General features: G+C 45.4%; 1 protein-coding gene across 2 annotated transcripts; it reads left to right on the top strand.

Moving 5' to 3' along the window:
* The first annotated feature begins 648 nt into the window (after positions 1-648).
* JPT1 (Jupiter microtubule associated homolog 1) lies at positions 649-21,048 on the top strand. Of its 2 annotated transcripts, none has more exons than XM_044453967.1 (5): positions 649-979; positions 6,076-6,221; positions 7,551-7,645; positions 13,478-13,499; positions 19,998-21,048. In XM_044453967.1, exons 1-5 carry the CDS (start codon positions 924-926, stop codon positions 20,144-20,146), a joined length of 468 nt encoding a protein of 155 aa, XP_044309902.1. In that variant the 5' UTR covers positions 649-923; the 3' UTR covers positions 20,147-21,048. The 2 variants fall into 2 exon arrangements, with proteins under 2 accessions (XP_044309902.1, XP_044309901.1); XM_044453966.1 differs by having other exon boundaries at positions 712-979; positions 7,548-7,645.
* Positions 21,049-22,478: the final 1,430 nt, after the last annotated feature.

Raw genomic sequence — 22,478 nt, 5'->3', positions numbered from 1 at the left:
TAATAATAATTTTTCTTTTCTCTGCATCATGGTTGGTATTAATTATTAGGTATTATTTAATTTTTATACTGTCCAGTAGTTAAGGCTTTCTGAGCTGTTAACAAAAGTTTAAATTAAAAGTTTAAAAGATACAAACATTAAAAGAGCAAGCCCAAATTGCACCATACTGCAGCTCGATTGCAACCACGTGAGATATTGTACTGGATTCTTGTACTTCGACTTTTGCTCAGGAAGTGGCGGCCTTGCTGGCTGCATTCAAGTGCTGTTTGGGAGGGGCTTCAGAGAAGGAATGATTGGAAGTAGTGATTTGGTGGTACAGTATTATGTGACGTGCCGTCTTTTGAAACCGGACTCGACAGCTGTTAAGCCTAGTGCGCCGTTGTGTAAGCGAGGTGCCAGGCTTATGCAAGGTTCCCTGGAGGGAATGAAGAACGGTCAGTAGTAATGCATCGTGCCTTGCCAGGCTATGCCACTCCCTATGAAGGGATCCCCTTAAATTGCTATTTCATAAAGAAAGGCCAAGTAAGTTGTTATTGCCTCATGTGTAACCCAGCCAATCCTAGCCCACTTGGTTTGAGTGACAGTCACATCGTTAAATCATAAACAAAGGGGATGAGCGGCTCAGAACAACCAATAAGCGTTAAGTAAAAGTAGCTTTCGACCAGTCGTCTTTCAGTAGAGGGGTTGTCGACTCGACTCCAGCTTTTGGAGGCGGAACAATATCTAGAGTGGCATAAAGCTAACAAATGAGCTTGGGAGAGTGGGTTTGAACTGACCAATAAGATGACTCAAAGAGCGAAGTTATAAAAGGAGCGGCTGGCGCCGGGCAGTTGTCGCCGGCAGCAGCTGAGAGTGGAGGTGCGGAAACATCATCTTCCGCTACCCTCTTACTCGGCGGTTTCTTCACTTGGTTCGTCCCCGCCATGACCACCACGACCACCTACCAGGGGATGGATCCCAGCGGGCGCAGCAGTTCCAGGTTCGTGTGCTTGGACGTGGAGGGCCGGAGGGGAACGAAGGGCTGCGCAGTCCGATTTCCGTGAAACGATGGTGGGGGAGGGAGGACGTGCGCGCCAGGCGAGCGAGCGAGCAAGCACTTGACTGCGTTTTCTGCTCCCCCTTTTCTCTCAGTAGTCTCCGCTTCCTACTCCGCCTTCATCCCTCTTGCGTTATGGGTGGTGCGATCGGACTATGCTCTGTTTCTCCAGGAAAAGGCAGCTCTCTGCAGGGCGAATGTGGGGCGGGGGGGGGGTGTTGCTGCTTCGTAGTCGTCCACTGTCTTCGTCTTGCCACGGGACACGTGGCCCCCCTCATCCCGAGGAGGAAAAGGGGGGACTTCCTTCTCTTTGCCTGGGTGGGTCTCCTGCTCTTTCTCATTCATTGATTCATTCAGTGGGCCGCGGCAAATTCCACCGGCTGGCGGAATCTCGGCCCCTCTCTGCGTTGGCGGCGGCTCTTCCCATCGCTACATAGTGAGCAGGTCGGGGAGGGAGAGGGCCTGGTCGGGGTCTGCGCAGCGCGTATCCCGCGGCTCTGGCGGCATCATCCGCCCCGCTTCCCGCGAGGTCGGCCGGCAGCTGCCGTGGCCTATTGTCACGCTGTGGCTCTGGGCGGTCCACACCCACGTCGCCTCGCGTGCGTGCCTCCGGCGAGCGACAGCCGCCGCCTTCCCGCACCTGCCAGGGCATCCTCCTCTCTCGCTGGAGGCGAGTGCGGGATCGGAGGAACCCTCCTGCCTCTTTAGGCCTCGCTCTGTTCCTTACTTGTGTCGTACATACATCTCTCCCTTGGGCTGTTCCCCTTTGTGCCTTTCGGGAGCCCGGAGCCCAGTGTGCCCACTTCCTCGCCTCGGAGCTTTCCCTGAGCAGCAATGGTGAGATCGACAGACCGGACTGCTTTAGATTTGGGCACTTTAAAGAGTGAGTGGGTTTGCGTATGCATGCGGGGCATGGGGAGAAAGGTCTTGAAAGCCTTCTCTCCGCCCAGCCCAGCTCTGGCTCCACTTTCTGCCCTACCCCCATTTACAAGCTTGGGCTTGGGGGGTGCTTGCACCTGCTTGGAAATCTGTTGTGTGCCTTTTGAACACTGTCCTGTCACAATCCCCTTTCGTTCGCCCCTTCCCAAGGAAACAGGTGGCGGGATGCACTCTATTGCAAGGCAGAGACGGCATGCGACTGGCACAGCGCAGACCTGTCAGTGCGCCTCTGCCCTCAAGTCTAACAAAGGAAGCGTCTGGCCCTCCCTGATCCACCTCGCAGCCGAATTAGATGCTCTCGGGCTCTTCTGCATCAGCCCTGGCACAGTTGGCTTGCTTCCTGCTTTTGCCTGGGCTTGCCCTTCTCGCTCACAAATGTCTGGCACCACTCCTGTAAGTGATCCTTCTTACTGGGTGGGGCTTGAGCACACTTCCATTGTCTCACATCTGTGGCCATCTCTACCTGCTAACTCCAGGCTTACAGCCTCTGCACAGGTCAGCAACTTCAGCTGACAACCTCTGCAAAGCCGTCCCCATCTTGGTCCAACTTTTGCCTGTCAGTGGAACTTCAAGCCAGACATGCTAGGAGTGAAGGTGTACGAAGCTTATTGTACACTGTTGCTTTAAGTGGATTAGATCCTTAAGCATGTGCTGGCCATGGAGCTGCTCCTGAGTATCTCTTCTCATGGTCAAACCCCTGCAGTTGTTGCATTGGTTGATCACAGGTCGTGAGCTCGTGGTGGGTGGGAGATGGTAACAGCAGACCTATCTCAAAAGGTGGTATCATAGAAAAGCCTGATATTGGAACAAAGAAACTTGGCATTTTCAGTTGCATTGGGAAACTGAGGTGGTAAATGGCTGTTCTATAGAAGCACAAAACAAAGGCCTGTGGCTGCTGTGTGTTTTTATAAAATGACATTTGTTGTTAATTTTGTTTGAATTGTTATTTATTTTGCGGCTATTGTTGTCGTCATTAGAGTTTCTGATTTTTTCTTTTTTATTTTAGTTTTCTGTTACAAGTTTTGTTTAAAAAAATAAGAACTAATACCCTTAATTTAAAGGAATGCAGAGGCAAGCTTTTTCATATAATGGTCTTGAATTTGCTTCTCTGACAGCCGCTTCCCATGTTGTTGTCACCATCTTCTCCTCTCTCAGCACAAGTCCAACAGATTATAGGCGGTTTGTCTGCATTTTCTCCCTTCCCTGCTGCTGTCAGATTGGTCTTCCCATGGCTGTACAAAATGTCAGTGTAGCCACAAATCAGGAAAATAAGAAAACAGTATGTGCTGTTGGGGGATTTTTTTTTCAGTTCCTCATTTCCCTTGACATGGAATTAGGCAGCATAACCAATTATAGGATTTTGGGAACTGTAGTCCTGCAACATCTGGGGAACCGCACATTCCCGGTGCCTGCTGTGGTTGGATGAACTTCTGTGATACATTGTTGTAAAGAAGACTAACATAGCTATTTTCTTGAACTGTATTTCAAGCATCAGTGAGACTGAGGGAAGTGTGAATGGTGCTGAGGAAACCAGGATGAGGTTACACTGTAAATCGCATTCTTTTTCACAGATGGAATCAGGTAGATGCTCATTTTTTGTTAGTTCTGCTTAAGCCTTGCCCTATGGACTTCAAAAAAAAAAAAAAACTCTTAAAGTACAGTTGGCCTTGCATCTCATTTCAGAGCTAACAGAAGTTGTAATATACAACTAGACAGGTGAATAAGGATAGCCTCCAGGCAAAAAATCCAGGAAGCTTATCTACTCAGTCTCAAAGACATGCTATCATTCTGCCTTGAATGACTGACATAGTGTAGCGAACTGTGTTTGCGAAATAGATCTATATCTATATATAATAGTAACATCTGATGACTATTTGCAAAGCATACAGAAAGTTTGTAAACTTTAGTATGTTAACACTTAAGGTTTTTTTTTCTCCCAGTGTTGTCTTATTAACTTTTTTAGCTATGATACAGCAGCTTGCAATTAAATCTACAAGAGGGTATAATTAGGGATGCATGGGGGGTGTTTACAGTAATCTCTTCTGGTCCTTGTAGTTGATATCCAAAAGCCCGCCAGAGGAGGTGGGTGTAAGGAGCTATAGATTCACTTGGGAGCTTGCTGAATGTAAAAAATGCCAACCTGCAGAAGCTATCCTTTTTTCTCTTCTTTTATCAGACTGTGCTGCAGAGTTGTTCCCAGTGCAGCATGAAATGTCCTTACATAAAAAGGATTTGCCTGTAGGAATTGTATACTTCCACTTGAGATCTCTGATGATGATGCACAACTGGGTTGCTACATGTACACTTAGGACAACCAGACAACATCCTAAATTCATATTGCAAGAAAATGATGGTAAAACACTTAGATTCATATTGAAAAACTGCTTCCTTTAGAAAGGATTCCAGTGTTTTCTTTCCCTTTTCTCTTTGTGCTAAAAATGGGGTTTCCCCTGCCTGCCAGTTGTTAATCTTATAGTGCTACATAGTCCTTAATTTTAATATTTAGCTTATTCTTTATTTTAATTCAGTAATCGCCTTTATAATGAAAATGTAGATCACTTTTAAATTGCTTGTGTTCTGATCAGATTTGTAATAATGCAGTCTATGGATGAGCCAAAAATTATACTTTGCCACATTGTTTTTATACTAATTAGTTCAAAAAGTGGCCATAGTGAAATAAACTGTTAATAATTGCGCAATCCAGGTTTTCTGTTTGGGCCAGAATTTGCTTTGGCACCAAGTTCAAAGGACTCTTAAATCCTCTGAACCATTGTTATGAGTAAGGAAGATATGCTCCATTTCCACAAAATGAGCTGATCAAGAATTAGGAAAGATCAGTGACTTTCATGCTGTCCTGGTGAGATGCCATGGTTATAGTTTTGGATCTGGGTGAAGAAGCATCTCTCCGTAACTTATGCTCACCTTGCTTGCTAGCCTTGCAGTGTGGAAAATTATACTGGAAGGTAGAGCATTGTAGTCTGAAGTGTTAGTCATCAGTTAGGTCACCATCCTAGAGGCCCGGAGAGGGTGTCCCAGGGTTCACAGGATTAAAAGGATACCCTCTCCAGTCTAGGAGAAGATGATTCTGTCCTCAGGTCTCAGCCAAAAAAGGGCATGCCGGAGCAGAATGGGGGATCTACTGGATCCAGAGCCCTTCCACTCCTTTCCCTTCACCCCAGAATGGGAGAGAAAGTATGTAGTTGCTGTAGTTACTTTCCCTCATCTTCTCAGTTGGCTGTGTGGTTCCCAGAAGGCCCTGATGGTTGCTCTACCTTGTGTTTCTCTGTCACCTTCCAGCCACTTTTGACTTATTCAACCCACCTACTTCATCTGTTAAGATCTGCATGTCATGCCATTGCTGTGCTTGTAGCAGTCACAGACAGGCCACCTTGGAAACCATCTGTCTGCCTGTGAAATTATTCTGGAACTCTTCTTTGTCACAGTCTTTTAACCACCACACCCACCCCATAAAGCTCCATCAACACAGCCAGGATTTGTTTGGTTCCTTTGTCTTTTGGACTTACTAGGTACACATATAACTACCTAGGTGCTTCTGAAGAATAGAACTTGTACTGTTTTCTCCAGTCTGGTTGTCTCTGTTTGTGCCCCAAAGTGGGGCACTCAATGAACTGTGAGTGCCCCACTTTGGGCAAGTCTTCCAAAATGGCTTTTAGCGTACATTGCAAATAAACTAACTTGATTCCTGCCTCCATCTTTCCGAATGGAGTTATGAGTCCTCATGGCCCACCGTGTGGCCATAGATAACAATTCAACTGGCAGTAAGTGCTTCGGTCATCAGGGCTGGCCTAACGAGATGTTCCTGGCCTTTTCTGTCTTTTACGTATAGTGGGAAATAAACTATTTTGAAATGGGCTAAAAGTATACCATGCATTCTAATTACAGGCAGGCAGAAGGTAGGTTTTCAGATGTTTTGAATATAGTAGCTTCTGCCAGAATGGCTAATGGTCAGAAATGCTGGAGCTTTGCCTTCTGCCTGCCCTGTCAAAGGTTATATAGTGGCTTTCATGCCATTATATATGGCATTATGCTCTCTCTTGTGATCTTGCTGCAACTAAATCTTGCTGCAACTTTCTTTCTAGGGTTCTTCGCCCACCAGGTGGTGGTTCCAATTTCAACTTGGGATTCGATTTGCCAAAAGAGCAGCAGGGAACAAGAAGGAACAAGATGGCATCCAGTATCTTTGGAACTCCGGAAGAGAATCCACCTTCCTGGGCCAGGTCAACAGGTGAAGCTACTTTCACAAAGGGATGCCCGTGCTTAAACATCTGGATATGGATGTAATGATGCTTCTTGAGGTTGCTTTGGAGCTGTAAAATGTGGGGTGGGAGTGTGCCAGCCAGTTAAAAAATAACTGGACTGGGGAGAACTTCATGTGTTTCAGGCTCATTCATACTAATATAAGAATGGATGGGTGGAAAACACCAAGACTCTTCCTCATTTTGTTACAGGTTGGGCAGTGAAATTTCTGGGTGTTGCTCCAACATGTAGCAGCAGTAATAGATGTTGAGCAGTTGTCTGCCTCAGCTTGTCTTATTGACAATCACCACATTTATTTATTTATTTATAAATAAATGAAATTTGTATGCCATCCAATTACTTGCATCTCTGGATGGCTTACAACATAGGTAATTTGACAACCCACTCTGGCTGCAAGTTAATAAAATACAACAATAAAATTCAATATTAAAATATACTAAAATATTGATTAAATAAAAACGTCTTAACCTGGCACCAAAAAACATATAATGATGGCACCAGGCGTACCTTTCTGGGAAGCGCATTCCATAGTCGGGGCGCCACCGCAGAGAAGGCCCTCCTCCAGGTACTCTGTCTCCTAATGTCTTTCACAGAGGGTTCCCGGAGGAAGGCTTCTGTTGCCGATCTCGGGGTGGGAGGGCAAATATTATATCCCTTGGCAGAGGGACATGTTCCAGCCTGATAGATGCAGACTACTGATAGACCAGCCCCAGACCTTGGCACAGAAGCACATCAGCGGCTACGCCAAATGTTGAATAACTGCACAGTCTTCTATAGGAATTGTGGAAATGTTAGTGATAGATGTAGTGAATAAATACTAGTTAATATGTCAACTGCTGCTATGGTAACTACTGGATTGCTTGACCTCCATTGTGTGTCACCCTAGAAATCAGGATTGGGAAGTGTGTGGCCCTTGAGATGTTTTTCCACTGCCACTCCATCAGCCCTAGCCAACATAGACAATGGTGAGAATTGTAGTTCAACATCTGGAGGGCCACATATTTCCCAGCCCTGCTATAAATGAAAAAGATAGTATATAGTTCTGAGACAGAATAGGTCAAGTTAGTAGTTATTCTAGCACCAACTAATAAAATTGTATAAAAAGACACACTTGGCTAGAAAGCTAGCAGATGTTCAGCATTCCAGAATTGTTCATGTGGGGAGGGGTTGGGATCTCTGTTATTCTTTCAAAGGCAGGTGCATGTTGTTTGGGAGAAGTTAGATGCCACTGATTTGTGCTTGGAAATATATATGATGCTTGATGTAGGTGCTACATTGACAAATGTATTTACAGCAGCCAAGTCCAGTGATGTCAGTGAAACTTCTGAAGAGCTTGGGACACAAAGGACAGATTCTTCTGATCTGAACTCTGGTGACTACGTAGATCCAAAGGTAAGATCTGCTTTCCTTTTGTTGTAATAAGAGGATGGTGGGAAAACTCTGCTAAACCTTAGGAATACCGCTTTATGGGATTAGATCCAACATAGTCCTAGCAAATGTTCTCTGGCATGATAAGACTTTGTCCCCCTTTCTCTATGCGATTTGAAAATGTGCTTTGGAGGATTTTCCATCCCCCTAGAGCTGTTCTTGTGGGGGGAACTGATTCCATCAAGAGACTGACACCACTCCCTCTCTCACTCTGTGTCCTTCATTCTTTATAGTAATTTCACTAGGATTTATCTGAGCTCTTGATAGAGGATTAAAACTCAAGCAAATGGCTGAAAAGACTGGCTTTGTTGTCATCTGGTGGTGGTCTCAAATGATATGACTAGTATAATACAGCTATCTCCTACCCAATGCTGTCCTGACAATTTGGACTACAACCCCCATCAGTTCTACAAAGCAAATAGTCAGGAATTCAGACTATTCAGCAAATAGTCAGGAATTCTCCTCATCTGGAAAGCACCAGAATAAGGAAGACTGGCATTGTAGTTTGTAGTCTTTGGTATGAGAGTGTTAGGTGAGCTTGCATTTCATTGGTGAATACAGCGTTTGCTTCTTCACTTGAGAAGTGATTGTTGTGACACCACTCAGGGCATGTGTGCCGCTACGTGTATGTAAAGGTCTATTACAGCTTCTTGGGTGGAAGGTGTTGGAAGGGAACCTAGAATCACGGCCAGTCGCAGTGCAACCTGTGCGACTTGCCAGGAGTCTGTCATACGGGTTGGTCGCGGAAGATGGCCTGTGACGCTTCCATAAGATGTGTTGCGAATCACTGCAGGACTGGTTTTCTTGCTTTCTGTTGAGATTACTAAGCATACTAAATTCTCAGATCTCAGTCATGGTGCTCCATGTTTCTACAATGCATATTCAAAAATCTGAACCACTCAAATTGGAGGACTTTAAATCACCAAACATACAGCAGGACACTCGTATTCCTAATCTGAAACAGCGAATAATAGTGAGCACTATATAGTATACATATACATTTCTTTTTTCACAGTTTGATGTGTAGATGTATTCTTATCCATCCTTGCAACCTCAGCATAAGATTTCTCTCTTTCCCTTTTAAATCAAGAATTTTCTCTTAAAAAGAAGTCATAAAGTACTTTCTTTTGGACCAAGGTCAGCCACAGTTAACTGAAAAGGCAGTAACTGAACCAGCAGATACAGGGGTCCTACTGTTACTAGTACATCTTCAGGCATGAATATGTTACTATTTATAGAAACATAGAAACACCGGGCCATCTAGTCTGACCCCCCGGCTCCAGTTGGCTCTGGTCACGACATGCCCACCATGTGCATGTCCAGCTTATCTTTGAACACCCTCACCAATGTGGTCTCAACCACCTCTCGTGGAAGCCCATTCCACACCCTCGGGGTCCTAACGGTCAGGAAGTGCTTCCTGGCATCCAAATGTAACCTTGTTTCCCTGAGCTTGGCTCTGTTGGAGCACGTTCTGCCCTCCTCTGCAGGGGAGAACAGGTCTCTGCCCACCTCCGTGTGACACCCCCTCACATACCTGTATTTATTCTTGAAAGTGGGCGTTGCTGCCCACTAACATAAGCTGGGTGTGAACATTTTTTTCCTTTTTCATAAAGCTAAAAGTCAGAGTCATCCCATGAAGATGATGGATGGGAGATTCTGAACAGATAGAAGGAAGCACTTCTTTGCACAAAGAAGTACTTTGCAAAAGCTAAGCTATGGAATTAATTTCTGCAAGATGGAATGGTCACCATCAAAGTGGACGGTTTTAAAGGAGGATTCAAATCCATGACTGAGAAATTGCTTTTTCTGAGAAACCTCAGATGGTAGGCTTGTTACCAAGCTGCAGTAGCAGAGGTTGCTTGGGAGCAGTTCTGATACAGGGATGTGTAGTGGTCTAGGAGTAGTGGAACTGTGGTGGATTATCTGAGGCCAAAGTTACAATGGTGTGGATGTCTCACTGGGACTTTTTAAATCTAAATGTGCATAGGACTGTGTATAGACCCTTAACATGACTGCAGTTGATGTTGGGCAGCTCCGTTTCAAGAGCATGCACATCCTCAACGCTTGCCCTCAGCATGCTTGGTGGAAGCCAGCTTCAGTGGGTTGAGCATTCCCACCGGTCTTGACCTCCATACCCCCCTGGAGCCTGAACAAAAGCGCCGCCTTGGGGACCGTGTTGGAAGGGTGTCTTGTAGAGACGCCGACTAATATTTGAACAAGTCTACGAGGGGCTCGAAGGAGGCACAGCCTTTACTTTTCCCGGGGAGAAATGAGAGAAGGGATGCGGGGGGGGGGAGGCAGGTGAAAAGTGCAGGGCTGCCAATGAGGGTGCTTAAGCTCATGGCAGCAAACTGCAGATTGCTTTTGCGAAGTGGAACTCGCACTTAGCCATGTGTGTAGCATATCCTTATTTATGCACCAGGTTTTATTCTCTCATGTCATATTTCAGTTTAAACTATTGGAGTAGCTCAGTTCATGGAATTTTCTCCCAAACTTTATGGATTTGTTTTATTTATGTACTTCAACATTATGCTTACCTGAAATACGCCTTTTAATTATATTGCTGTTCATTTGGAAGTGGTGAGAGGATTTGGGCAGGCTTCTGCAAATGCAGCATATAAATAAATTGATGACGAGACTCTCTGCCTGTATAACCACAAGCATTTAAAAATTGTCTTTAAGTGAGATTTTGGATCCTCGTGGTTCAGCAATTCCTTAATGATCATTTATGCTAATTGTGCGGATGTGCTGTTTGTTAGATCTCCTGTGGGCAACAAGCAGGTCACTTGCGACTCTGGGGCGTTTCCTGTAGCCCGCCAATTGGAGGGCCCCCATCACTCACCACTCTAAATGTGCCTCTGTTCTCCTGCAGCCCAAAGTGGACTTTTAAAAAATCCCACCATACTCTGGTTTCTCTCCCAACAGCTTCCTGTTGAGAAAGCACCATGAAGTAATTTTGTGTAGAGTAGCCATCATTCCTCTCCAAACAAGGATTGAAATGCCTTCCCTTCCCAGGGAGGGCAAATAACTGGGGAACAGAAGGCTTGCCCGTTCTTTCCCTTCCAAATCCGTGAAGATCCTCTTCACCCATGGGAGGATCATACAGAGAGAGCACATGCATCTGTGTGAAAGCATCCATGTGGGACTGGCTGTGTGTGTGTTTGTGGTGATGTGAAGTTCATGTGCTGCCCACTGCTGTCAGTATGTAGCCCCAGGAGTGGGGAGCACAGCTGTTCTAGCTATTGATCTAGACTTTTGCTTTATAGTTGAATCTGCTTCATTAACTGGCATATGGTATCTCTCAAACTCCTTTTCTGAGTATCAGTCTTGTGCTTAAGAAGGAAATAAATTCTCTTAGGAATGATTGAAAGGGCTGGATATGGTCCATCTGAAGATGTGAGAGCTGTCTATTTCAGAGAGTCTCCTGCAGAAAATGGTTCTTGTTCTCTGGTTCTCCAGAAGGCAGGACTAGACCAGACTGTTGGAACCTTCAGGAAGTTATTTTTGTGAAGTATGAAGAGGAATTTCTTAACAGCTGTTCAGTAGTGGAACTGATTATCTCAGGAAGTGGTGGGCTTTCCTTCACTGGGGCTAGTTCCGCGGAAGTATTTACAGCATCCATTAGGGATGCCGTGACTATGCCTTGTGCTGCAGAGCAGCATTGATGAAGGGGTTGGACTAGATGAACTCTAGGGACATCCCAACTTCATGATTCTTTAGTGCTCAGAAAACCACTATCCATGCAGGTTTGCCTTTTGATTCAGAATAAGCTAGTTCCTCATGATACAGCAGAATTCCTTGATCCCAGTAACATCTGACTGGAAGAAGGGAGGATTAAAGCAGTAAATTACATACAGTATATCACAGAAATGAGTACACCCCTCACATTTTGTAACTATTTTATTATATCTTTTCATGTGACAACCCTGAAGAAATGACACTTTGCTGCAATGTAAAGTAGTGAGTATACAGCTTGTATAACAGTGTAAATTTGCTGTCCCCTCAAAATAACTCAACACACAGCCATCAATGTCTAAACCGCTGGCAACAAAAGTGAGTACCCCTAAGTGAAACTGTCCAAATTGGGCCCAGAGTGTCAATATTTTGTGTGGCCACCATTATTTTCCAGCACTGCCTTAACCCTCTTGGGCATGGAGTTCACCAGAGCTTCACAGGTTGCCACTGGAGTCCTCTTCCACTCCTCCATGATGACATCACGGAGCTGGTGGATGTTAGAGACCTTGCGCTCCTTCATCTTCCGTTTCAGGATGCCCCACAGATGCTCGATAGGATTTAGGTCTGGAGACATGCTTGGCCAGTCCATCACCTTTATCCTCAGCTTCTTTAGCAAGGCAGTGGTCGCCTTGGAGGTGTGTTTGGGGTCGTTATCATGTTGGAATACTGCCCTGCGGCCCAGTCTCCGAAGGAGGGGATCATGCTCTGCTTCAGTATGTCACAGTACATGTTGGCATTCATGGTTCCCTCAATGAACTGTAGCTCATGCAGCCCCAGACCATGACACTCCCACCACCATGCTTGACTGTAGGCAGGACACACTTGTCTTTGTACGTCTCACCTGGTGGTCGCCACACAGACTTGACACCATCTGAACCAAATAAGTTTATCTTGGTCTCATCAGACCACAGGACATGGTTCCACTAATCCGTGTTCTTAGTCTGCTTGTCTTCAGCAAACTGTTCGTGGGCTTTCTTGTGCATCATCTTTAGAAGAGGCTTCCTTCTGGGACGACAGCCCTGCAGACCATTTTGATGCAGCGTGCGGCGTATGGTCTAGCACTGACAGGCTGACCCACCACCCCTTCAACCTCTGCAGCAGTGCTGGCAGCACTCATACGTCTATTTCCCAAAGCCAACCTCTGGATATGACACTGAGCACGTGCACTCAACTCTTTGGTCGACCATGTCGAGGCCTGTTCCTGGGTGGAACCTGTCCTGTTAAACTGCTGTATGGTCTTGGCCACCATGCTGCAGCTCAGTTTCAGGGTCTTGGCAATTTTCTTATAGCCTAGACCATCTTTATGTAGAGCAACCATTCTTTTTTTCAGATCCTCAGAGAGTTCTTTGCCATGAGGTGCCATGTTGAACTTCCAGTGACCAGTATGAGAGAGAGAGAGCTATAACACCAAATTTAACACACCTGCTCCCCATTCACACCTGAGACCTTGTAACACTAACAAGTCACATGACACCAGGGAGGGAAAATGGCTAATAATGCCCAATTTGGATAGTTTCACTTAGGGGTGTACTCACTCTTGTTGCCAGCGGTCTAGACATTGATGGCTGTGTGTTGAGTTATTTTGAAGGGACAGCAAATTTACACTGTTATACAGGCTGTGTACTCACTACTTTACATTGTAGCAAAGTGTCATCTCTTCAGTGTTGTCACATGAAAAGATATAATAAAATATTTACAAAATGTGAGGGGTGTACTCACTTCTGTGATATACTGTAGATTTACCAGTGAGCAGCCATGTTTGTGAGTCTGTGACCTGCAAATATCCACTTAATTGGCTTGCAACTGGTTTATTTCTTGGAGGGCAGTTCTCTTATGCCACAGTAGTCTGCTTAGGAATTAGTAGTCCAATAAATTGGAACATGCATGTTCTTCTTGATGTTGTTTTCATAATACTCTGAAATGTTTGATCTGTCAGTAAGTGGGGGTTCTTTTATAGACAATTCAGCCTAATTATTAAATTGGCTTGGATGGGAAAGCAATAGGTGTTAATTGGTGCAACAAAAACAGGGAATAACATTGTGTTATTTTTTTTGCTTTCAGGGAAGGGAAAGTGAGGCTCCTGGTAAGTACCTTTTAGCCTGATACCTCTAAAGAAGCCTAGAACTATAAGGGGGAGAGAGAGAGAGAAACCAAACCCCCCTCTAGCTGGAGAGGAGATAAACTGACTTGAATGCAAGAGCTATATTTTATGCTTTACGGTTTTAAGAGGCTCTGGATGGGACCTGCAAATCACCTGACAGATCTGCCCGTCAGTTCTGTAGGTCTGATATTAGGTAACACAATATACAACATTCCTCAGTTCTATTCCTGAGAAAATTGACATTTGTCTTTAAGTCACATTTGTATGTAAGTTGAATCACATACAGTCGGCCCTCCACATTCGCAGGGGTTAGGGGCACAGGATTTTCACGAAAGTGGAAAAACCATGAATATCTCTACCCTGCCTAAACTGACTAGTCCTTCTCTTTGCATCAGGGAAGTGCCAGAGGGCTTTCCCTCTCTCAATGGGCAGGTCAGGAAGGGGTGCTCTGGAGGCCTCTCTTTCTCCCCTTTCACTCCCCCCTCCCCCCCCTCTCTCTCTCGGCCTTAACTTGAATTTTAAATTAATAGGTTTTATGGCAGTTCATTTATAAGTGCAGATGGTTTATAACTTGGACATTTGTAACCCAGAGACTGCCTTGATTGATTGATTGATTGATTGATTGATTGATTGATTGAATTCATTCATTCATTCATTCATTCATTCATTCATTCATTCATTCATATACCTGTCTAGTAGTCCATATCTGGTGTCTCTGCGTGACTTACAATATCAAAACACAATATTCTAAAATCAGGAACCATAAATCAACATATTCAAAACATATTAACACATCCAAATATAAAAGATAATATATCAAAATTATAAAATATTAAATAAATCAATTTAAACTAAAATCCACTAAATCCAAACATAGGTTCAATTTTAAAAGCAGTAACCATTAAAACCCATTGTTAATATAGCCAGAGAAAAGGTGAGTCTTTGCCTGGCACTGAAATGCTTCCAGCGTCCATGCCAGGAGCAGCTCTCTAAAAACCCTATTCCAGAGGTGGGGCGCAACTGCTGAGAAAGCCCTTCTTTTAGCTAACATCCCCCTCACCTCCTAGGGGATGGCTCCCTAAGGAGGACCTTTTAGCTTGATCTTAATGGATGGGTAGGGACATATGGGAGCAGATGATTCTTTAGGTACCCAGGACCCAAACCATTTAAGGGTTGGTGTAAGTAAGTACAACCACTTTAAATTGGACTTGGGCTCCCACTGGTAGCTAGTGTAGTTGGTATACTGATAAAACTGATACACTGTGGGCTCATGGACTAGTTCTCGTCAACAATTGCATGGCACTATTTTGAACCAGTTGGAGTGTCTGGACTGTCTTCAAAGGCAGCCCCATGTAAATAATCAAACTGGAATGTAACCAGGGCATGCGTAACAGTGGCTATGTTTTGTCTGTTGAGATATGGCTGTAATTGGTAAATTAGCCACAGTTGGAAGAAGATGCTCCTGGCTCCTGAGACTTGGGTAAGAGTTTTGGATTCAGGAGCACCCCCCAAACTGTGGACCCTGTCCTTTAGGGGGAGTTCAACCCCGTCCAGGGCAGGGTGTAAGCCATTCAACCCATCCAGCTGACCACCGGCCAAGAATACTTCTGTCTTGTTTGGATTGAGCCTCAGTTTATTGGCCTTCATCCGGTTCATTACTGAGTTTAGGCACTGGTTCAGGACAGACACAGCCTCACCTGGGTTTGATGTAAACAAGAGGTAGAGCTGAGTATCATCAGTGTACCGTGCTCTGAGCCCAAACCTCCAGAAGACCCCTCCCAGCTGTTTCATGTAGACATTGAAGAGCGGGGGGGGGCAGTATAGAGCTCTGCTGACCCCCATGGCATAACCCCCATGGTGCAGAGCAGCTGGTTCCCAGCACCAGTTTCTGGACCTGGTCAACCAGATAAGAATGGAACCACTGCAAAGCAGTGCCTCCAACCCTCAACCCAGCCAACCTGTCTAGAAGAACACCATGGTTGACGGTGTCAAAAGCTGCTGAGAGGTCCAGGTGAACCAACGGGATTGTGCTCCCTGTGTCTCTCATCCCACAGGCCAACGCAGTCTCTGCCCTAAATCCAGGCCTGATTAAAATGGATCCAGATATCTGTGTCATCCGGAAATGCCTGGAAGACTTGTGTTTTTGCACAGGGGAGCATAGCAACTGTCACGAGCTAGGGGTCCCCTCCCAAGCAAGGCAGTCACTCCAGCACTTCTTGTAAGAGTATTTATTCTACACAGGAAATCTAAGCATTCACAAGCCTCTGAGCCTACAGAAGGAGAAGTGTTGTCCCCCCTCTGCCCCCTTTACCCAAAGCTTTGCTTATGAACCCTTTAAGGAAGGCGGGACACTGCGAAAATGGGCCCGCATGCGTTCTACATGGTGAGCCCCTAATCGGTCCAGCCTGTGGCTGTGACGATAGGCCCTCAGATCCACGTCTTCAGGAGGCTCGTGTCCTCCGTTGGAGAACTCTCCCCTCTCCCGTCCTTGGTCTGCCTCATTCCCACAGGCAGGAGGGAGACTGGGCTCCTGGCTGTCCTTGAGCTACTTTCATCCAGGGCAGATGGAGGCTGGCACTGCGGGGGGGTAGGGGGGAGTGTGCAGGTGCAGTCCTGTCAGTTACAACAATTCCATTATCAGAGTGTGAGCTTTGAGCCTAGTCTGGTTCAGCCATCCCCGCATCATCCTCAGAGTCTGAGCTATCCAAAACAGGCCGTGTCTGATGCGTGCCTGGGAATCTCATCAGAGCGCGTGTGCACGACAGCAGCCTATGCGTCGGTGGCCCCTCTCACTCGCTCCAGAAGACGGGCACTGCACTTCCTGTGAGGCCTTGCCTGGCTCAGCTAGAGCTCCTCAGCCTACCCTTCAAACCCTCGCCTTTTCCTTCCATTACTCCTCCTTCCCCTCTAATGCACATAGTGGCAGAAGGCACATTAAGCAAGGTGTATCAGGAAAGCCTGCACAGAACACGAGGCACCTCAGAAATGTCAGAAATTCTAGCTCGGTGAGCTGGAGGTCCTTCCTATAAAGCTGTAGCACTCATCTTTGCCGGTGCGCTGCGTGTTTTGAAATCCTTTCTGGAACAAGCAGCACATCTTGCAAGTTGTGCTTAAGCTGAGAATGCTGTGCTGCTTTTAGCAGCTGATTAAAAGCAGAATGTATGCCCACACCAGAGTGGAAAGGGATTCCTGAGCCATACTAAAGCAAGCCAAGATCCGCATGCTCATTTGTAGGAGAAGCAGTGTGGGCAGAATGGCATTAGTCCAGCTCTCTGTCAAGTAGAACCGCTGCTGCTGCTGCTGCTGCTTAATGCCTTATGCACACGGGTAGCTTTATCAAGTGTGAAATAGAACACCTCTCTCCTCATGTGCAGTCCTCATCATTCACTTGATGCTCTCCGTGGGCCCCCTTAGCTGGCTTTTTCCATGCATGGGGCAGATTTCTAAGATGACTGATCTTCAAACTTGCAGCAAATAGACTTAGCTGATTGCTCCATCTAGTGCACACCACACACAGCTGACCTCACTCTTCTGTATTCAGTCGAAATGCTTCTTACTGAGCTGGATCTGGGCATTTTAATGCTGTGGTTAACCAGCCAGAAAACAGTTGGTTAAAGTACATCTTGAAATCAAGGTCAAAAAGACATCCTGACCTGGAAGGGTTATGAGGTAAACTCTCACTGTGTGTGCGTGCGTTATGCTGATTGGATTACAATTACCATTATGGTTTTGCTGTTTTAAGAGAATGAGAGAGAGACTTTGTTAACTACCCAGATTGCTTTGGCTAGTGACCAGCATAAAAATAAATGCCAGCTCATCATTCCCATTTGATAATTCATGGCTGTTACATGGTTACAGTCCAGGAATGGGATGCTAAAATGCTATGAAAAGGGCAGGCCACTGGCAACTAGTTAGACAGGCCTTCCCCAACTTGGTGGCCTTCCAGTTGTGTTAGACTTCAACTCCCATAAGCCCCTAGCCAGTGCAGCCAAGCAGGAATGCTGGGAGTGGTAATCAAAGACCTCTGGAGGGCTGGTGAAGGTTTGCATTTAAGTGTGAGTTTGGCCTCTATAGGTGGTAGAGGAATAGAGGAAGAAAGAGGAATATCTTCTAATACAACCAAGAGGCACTACAGGAGGAGCCTGGGAGGCGTGCTGCCAGCCTCCCCATCCCTTTACATAGAAACATACATAGAAACAGAGTCAGAAGGGGCCTCCCGGGCCATCTAGTCTGACCCCCAGCTCCCCTCACACCATGCCTACCTATCTTCCCCCTCCCCCTAAACTTTGCACTATGTAGTAGGGCCCAGAACAGCTTGCTTCTTGTCTGATCTTTTTGCCTTAGGCTAGAAATGGAGCAAGTCCTGCCAGAAGCTATTGTACCCTCATAACTGGGAACTTTGAAATATTTTTTATATTTTGGGGAGGCTCCCCCAAGAAAAAATGTGAGAAAACTAAGATCCGGATACTGCCAGCATACTTGAGCGTGACAAGCTCCCCAGACCACATATCCTCCATGGGAAGGAGTAAAGCTGGCTCTTATGTGGCACTTAAAAGTACCATACAGGAAGGGAAAAATGTGAATGTTGATGCAAGTTGTATGTGTTTCTCCCTCTGTAGATTTTCTTTATATTCACTGTGATGTCCCCCAAAATGGTGTGTTTCCAAGGCCGGTGATTCCAAATGTCTGCCTTTACATTTCCTCTAGCCTCCTTCCTCTACAGAGTACCACTCCTTAATTTCCATGTGTTTCTTGTGTGTGGCTTCCATACTTTTCTGGTCCCTTCTGAACAAGGCTCTTCGTACAGAAGAGTTTACTAGCCACACCCCCAGTTCTTCATCCTCTCTCTGCATCACACATGTGGGCTCCGCACCTGCGGGGAGCCTGTTGTCTGGATGATTTCATAGCCTCAGGGATAATGTTACTTCCTTATCTCCGGGGAGAAAGGCCACGTTTAGAATTACATCTGATTGCTCACAGCCTTTGCTATGGAGAGTAGAGCATTCAGGGAACATGACTCACTGGACAGAGCAATCCTCTGCTTACCAAGATGGTTCCATGCATGTCAAATGGGTGAGCCGAAAACTGTCATAGGACACTAAGTGCAGCACAAATAAAACCAAATCATGGGCACTCTACTTCAGGAGAACTGGACCACTGATAGAAGCCCAACTTATTTGACTGTGTGCTCAGAATACCACTATTCATGAGGGGAAGCTGAGGGGAAACCATATTGCTGTTCTACAATGATCCATTGACTCCTGTGGTTCCTTGAACGTGCTCTGACTGCCACTAGCAAGTCAATGAAGTGCTGTCCCAGGTTACACTTGTCCATCCAGAGCCCAGGACTTCTACACTTGACATACCAGATTTCAAGAGTTCAGTGTTCCTTTCAAGGAAAGAGATTTAGGGTGCAGCCCTTGTAAGTTTAGACAGGAGAACTCACAGCATACCCCAGCAGTCATTGTGCTTCCAGCCCCAATACCTCCAGCCTAGCGCCTGAAACTTTTTAAAAAGCCTAGCTCTTGGATTAATAGCAGGCATTGTAGAAACAAGTGGTAAAGGTAGTCAAGAATATTTTCAGTAGGAAGGCTATGGAAGAGTGCTTGCTAATCCAAGCAGCTCTTCTGTGTCAACCTGAAAATTGAATGGAAAGGCCTGATCTGAAAATGTGAGTAGTAAGCAGATGTTTTGTACACAGCTCTGTGGGAGTTACCAAGTAATGTACACACATTTATGTTCTGCTTTAAGATCCACCCAAAATAATCTAATTATATACATATGCAAGAATTCTACCCATGCAAATAGTCATTAGTGTGTTGGTTAGCTTCTAATGACTAGGTTTGGCAGACTGTCTGAAAGACAGTAGAACATATTTAGGAAAGCTTTATCCAAAGGAGTTTCTGAACAGTCATTCTGGGACATTTGAGGCCAAAACAAGACATTAAGAGCTCCATCCTGTGGTCCATTGAAGCTCAGTATTGTCAACACTGCCTGGCAGGGACCTTGCGGGCAGAAGTATTTCTCAGCCTTACCTGGAGTTGCTGGGGATTGAACTGGGGAACTTCTGCTCACACAGCAGGTGCCCTACCATCTGCTACTGCTCCCTCCTCTTCTAACCTTTAGAACTGGAGGGTAAATAAAAACCAAAGGTTTAGTTCTCCTTTCCTTGTGAAGATTGATTGTACAACGCAAACCCACGAATAGGGTAAACCAGGCCAGTGTATCTGTAGGACAGGGTTTAAGGAGAGTAGACATTGTTTGAAGAGCAAGTGTTTGTCCTGCATTGCTTGCCTACAAAAGCGAGGAGGAGTAGGTAAGGACACAACTGTGGAGTTAATGTGATCCCTGATAGGCTACAGACATGCTAGCTTTGGGAGTTTTGACGCATGCACTTTCTAAGTGTCTTGCTGACACTGGCAGGTACTCAGCTAAGGGGAATAATTTGGTTTCCACCTAATCACTCTTCTTGTTTTTCAGAAAACACAGAGGTTGAAATAGAAGCTGCTTCAGGCCCAAGTGAAGAGAAACCCCTGCCAGCGGCACCTGTTCCTAGCCCGGTAGCACCAGCACCTGTGCCATCCAGGAGAAATCCACCTGGTGGGAAGTCCAGCCTAGTCCTTGGTTAAACTTGATCCTCCTGTGCTCCTTCTAACTACTTGGAACTCATGTCTGTTATCTTTGTTTTTCTTCCATGCTTGTGAACTGCACAACTTGAGCTTGACTGTACTTCTCAAACTATCATTAAAGAAGCACTTTATGTACTTCAGTTTTGTTTTTAAAGAAGGTCTTTTTTCTGCATTCAACTTCTGTCTTGTCTCCCTTGGGTCTAATGGAAGTGGCATGTGTGATTTCTTTTCCTTGTGGTAGATAATAGAGCAGTGGTATTCGCTATGCAGCCCATGGCTGACTGAAAGTTTTCTACAGTATATAGTCATGTGTATCCTAAGCCTAGGCTGGTTGATTCTGGGTGTGCTAGGTGGCATTTTTGTCCTGAAATGTGTAGAAACCCCTTAGTTGGCTTTAGAGGGGTTGAAAGGTGGGGTTGTACAGATCAGAAGATGGGTGATAAAATGTATGTGTTCTCTTACCCTACTCATTTCTGCAACACAAACTGATTGACCAGTTACTGAGTGATACTTGGATAACCAATGTCGGAAGCCCTGTTGTACATTACAGAACAGTAGAGCTGTGATGCTAGTCATTAACCATGCTGCCTTCAACCTGGAATCTTGGTTCAGCCATGATAAGACATGGCCAGTGCCAAATATAGGGCTGGTGATGTGAGCCTGCTGTTCTGTTCCCTGAGTATCGGGCCCCACCTTAGGTGGCGGTGATGGAATGGATCTTACAAAAGTAAGTATTGAGTGGAGAACAGTCTCTTAAGACAGAGTCTAGTCCAAATGACTCCAGTGCTATGCATGATCATGCTGGTGCTTGACCATGAGGTGAATCTCATCCTTCTAAATGTGTGTTGTATCTTGATAAAGCTGGATTGTTGCTTACTAATAAAGGATATAGAAATTTTGAAGTGTCAGAGCTTTCTTTTGCAGGGGGGGATGTGCCTGATAATCCCTTGACTGATTCCTGAAAGAAAGCCAGAAATATGCAAACTAGAAATGGCCTGGCTTCTTAAACCATTTCTCATATATCCCCTTAAACAATTATTGCAATGTCAGCATACTGATTTGCAAGTAAACAGATCTTTTATGCTGAAAGACTAATCAAAGCTGTACCACCCTTGTTCTTTTTGGGCTACAGAATCTTATATCTGTTAAGAGATGGGGGAAGGCAGGATTGAGAATTTTTATGTAAACTTTGTATTTTTGTTCTCATCGTGGGGCACTAACCAAGCCCTGTCTGCAGATGCTCGGGATTGAATTTGGGACCTTTTGCATGCCAAGTATGCTTTCAGGGTTGTGGTACTTCATACAAAAGCAAGGGTGAGATGGGCACTGCAGGCAGCTCCACAGTCTAGGGGTGGCCATAACATTCTGTATCCCAACAAACTATGACTGTTGTTGGTGGAATGCAAAAGAGCTGCTCTAAAAGATAAGGGGCAGAGTGCCCACATGGGAGAAGACTGTCCTTTCAAGCATTCCACTCCCGAAATTCACAGCTTTGAGGGTTGTGACAACCATAGCAAACTGGGTCACATACTCTAAAGAAATCTTGTTTTGCGGTTTGTTTCTTTGAGCACAGTCTTCAGTAAGAGGTTAAAGGTAGCCCAAATGTATTTTTTAAACACCCAGCCAGAATAGAACAAATCTGGCAAATAGTACCATGTGTTACAGTTAGGTGTGCCTAATTCCAAGCAAAAGCAGAGCTTGCTGTAGAGTGCTCTGCAACTTGTGAATATTTCAGTACTTGTCTCTCTTCTGCATGTGCCACTTTATCTTCTCAGTGGGAAGTGGGCGGGAGGGAGGATTAAGGCAAAAAAAGTGGGGTAAGCCCAGCTCTGGTTAAGCCCAGACTTCATTTGTCAATCTTGGCTGAATCTAACTTGCAAACGTTTGTTGTCTCTTGTTCAAGGGAGAGGTGCTGGGCTTTTGACAAAACAGGATGGCTCTGTAGTTTCACTAATTACTCTGATAATTCATCCCAGTAAATCCATGGAGTTGACCCTTTTATAGGGATCATCTGACAAGCTCAGGCATTAAAAGACATGAACTATGTCCGAAGTATGTTAACATAAAAGCTTAGGGATGGTCTGAAGTGCCGAGATTATGGGGAGGGTGAGCCAGAGTGAATCTATGATGAATTGTCGCAGCAGTTCAGCTGTGAGATTGGGGGCGGCTCGAATGCATGATGTTGGAAGTGACAGAGCCCTCAGAGAGGGCTGTACCAGCATGCACTTTGCATTACCATGGTATTGCAAAATTCTGAGCAGGATAAATGAAGCTTATTCATTCCTGTCCTTATTTATTCTGAAGCACGTGGAGTTTTCCAGGATATTAGGGC

Source organism: Varanus komodoensis, unplaced genomic scaffold, assembly GCF_004798865.1.
Source record: "Varanus komodoensis strain SLA01 unplaced genomic scaffold, ASM479886v1 scaffold7_1, whole genome shotgun sequence".
Taxonomy (NCBI): domain Eukaryota; kingdom Metazoa; phylum Chordata; class Lepidosauria; order Squamata; family Varanidae; genus Varanus; species Varanus komodoensis.
This window is presented reverse-complemented; position numbering and strand designations above follow the sequence as displayed.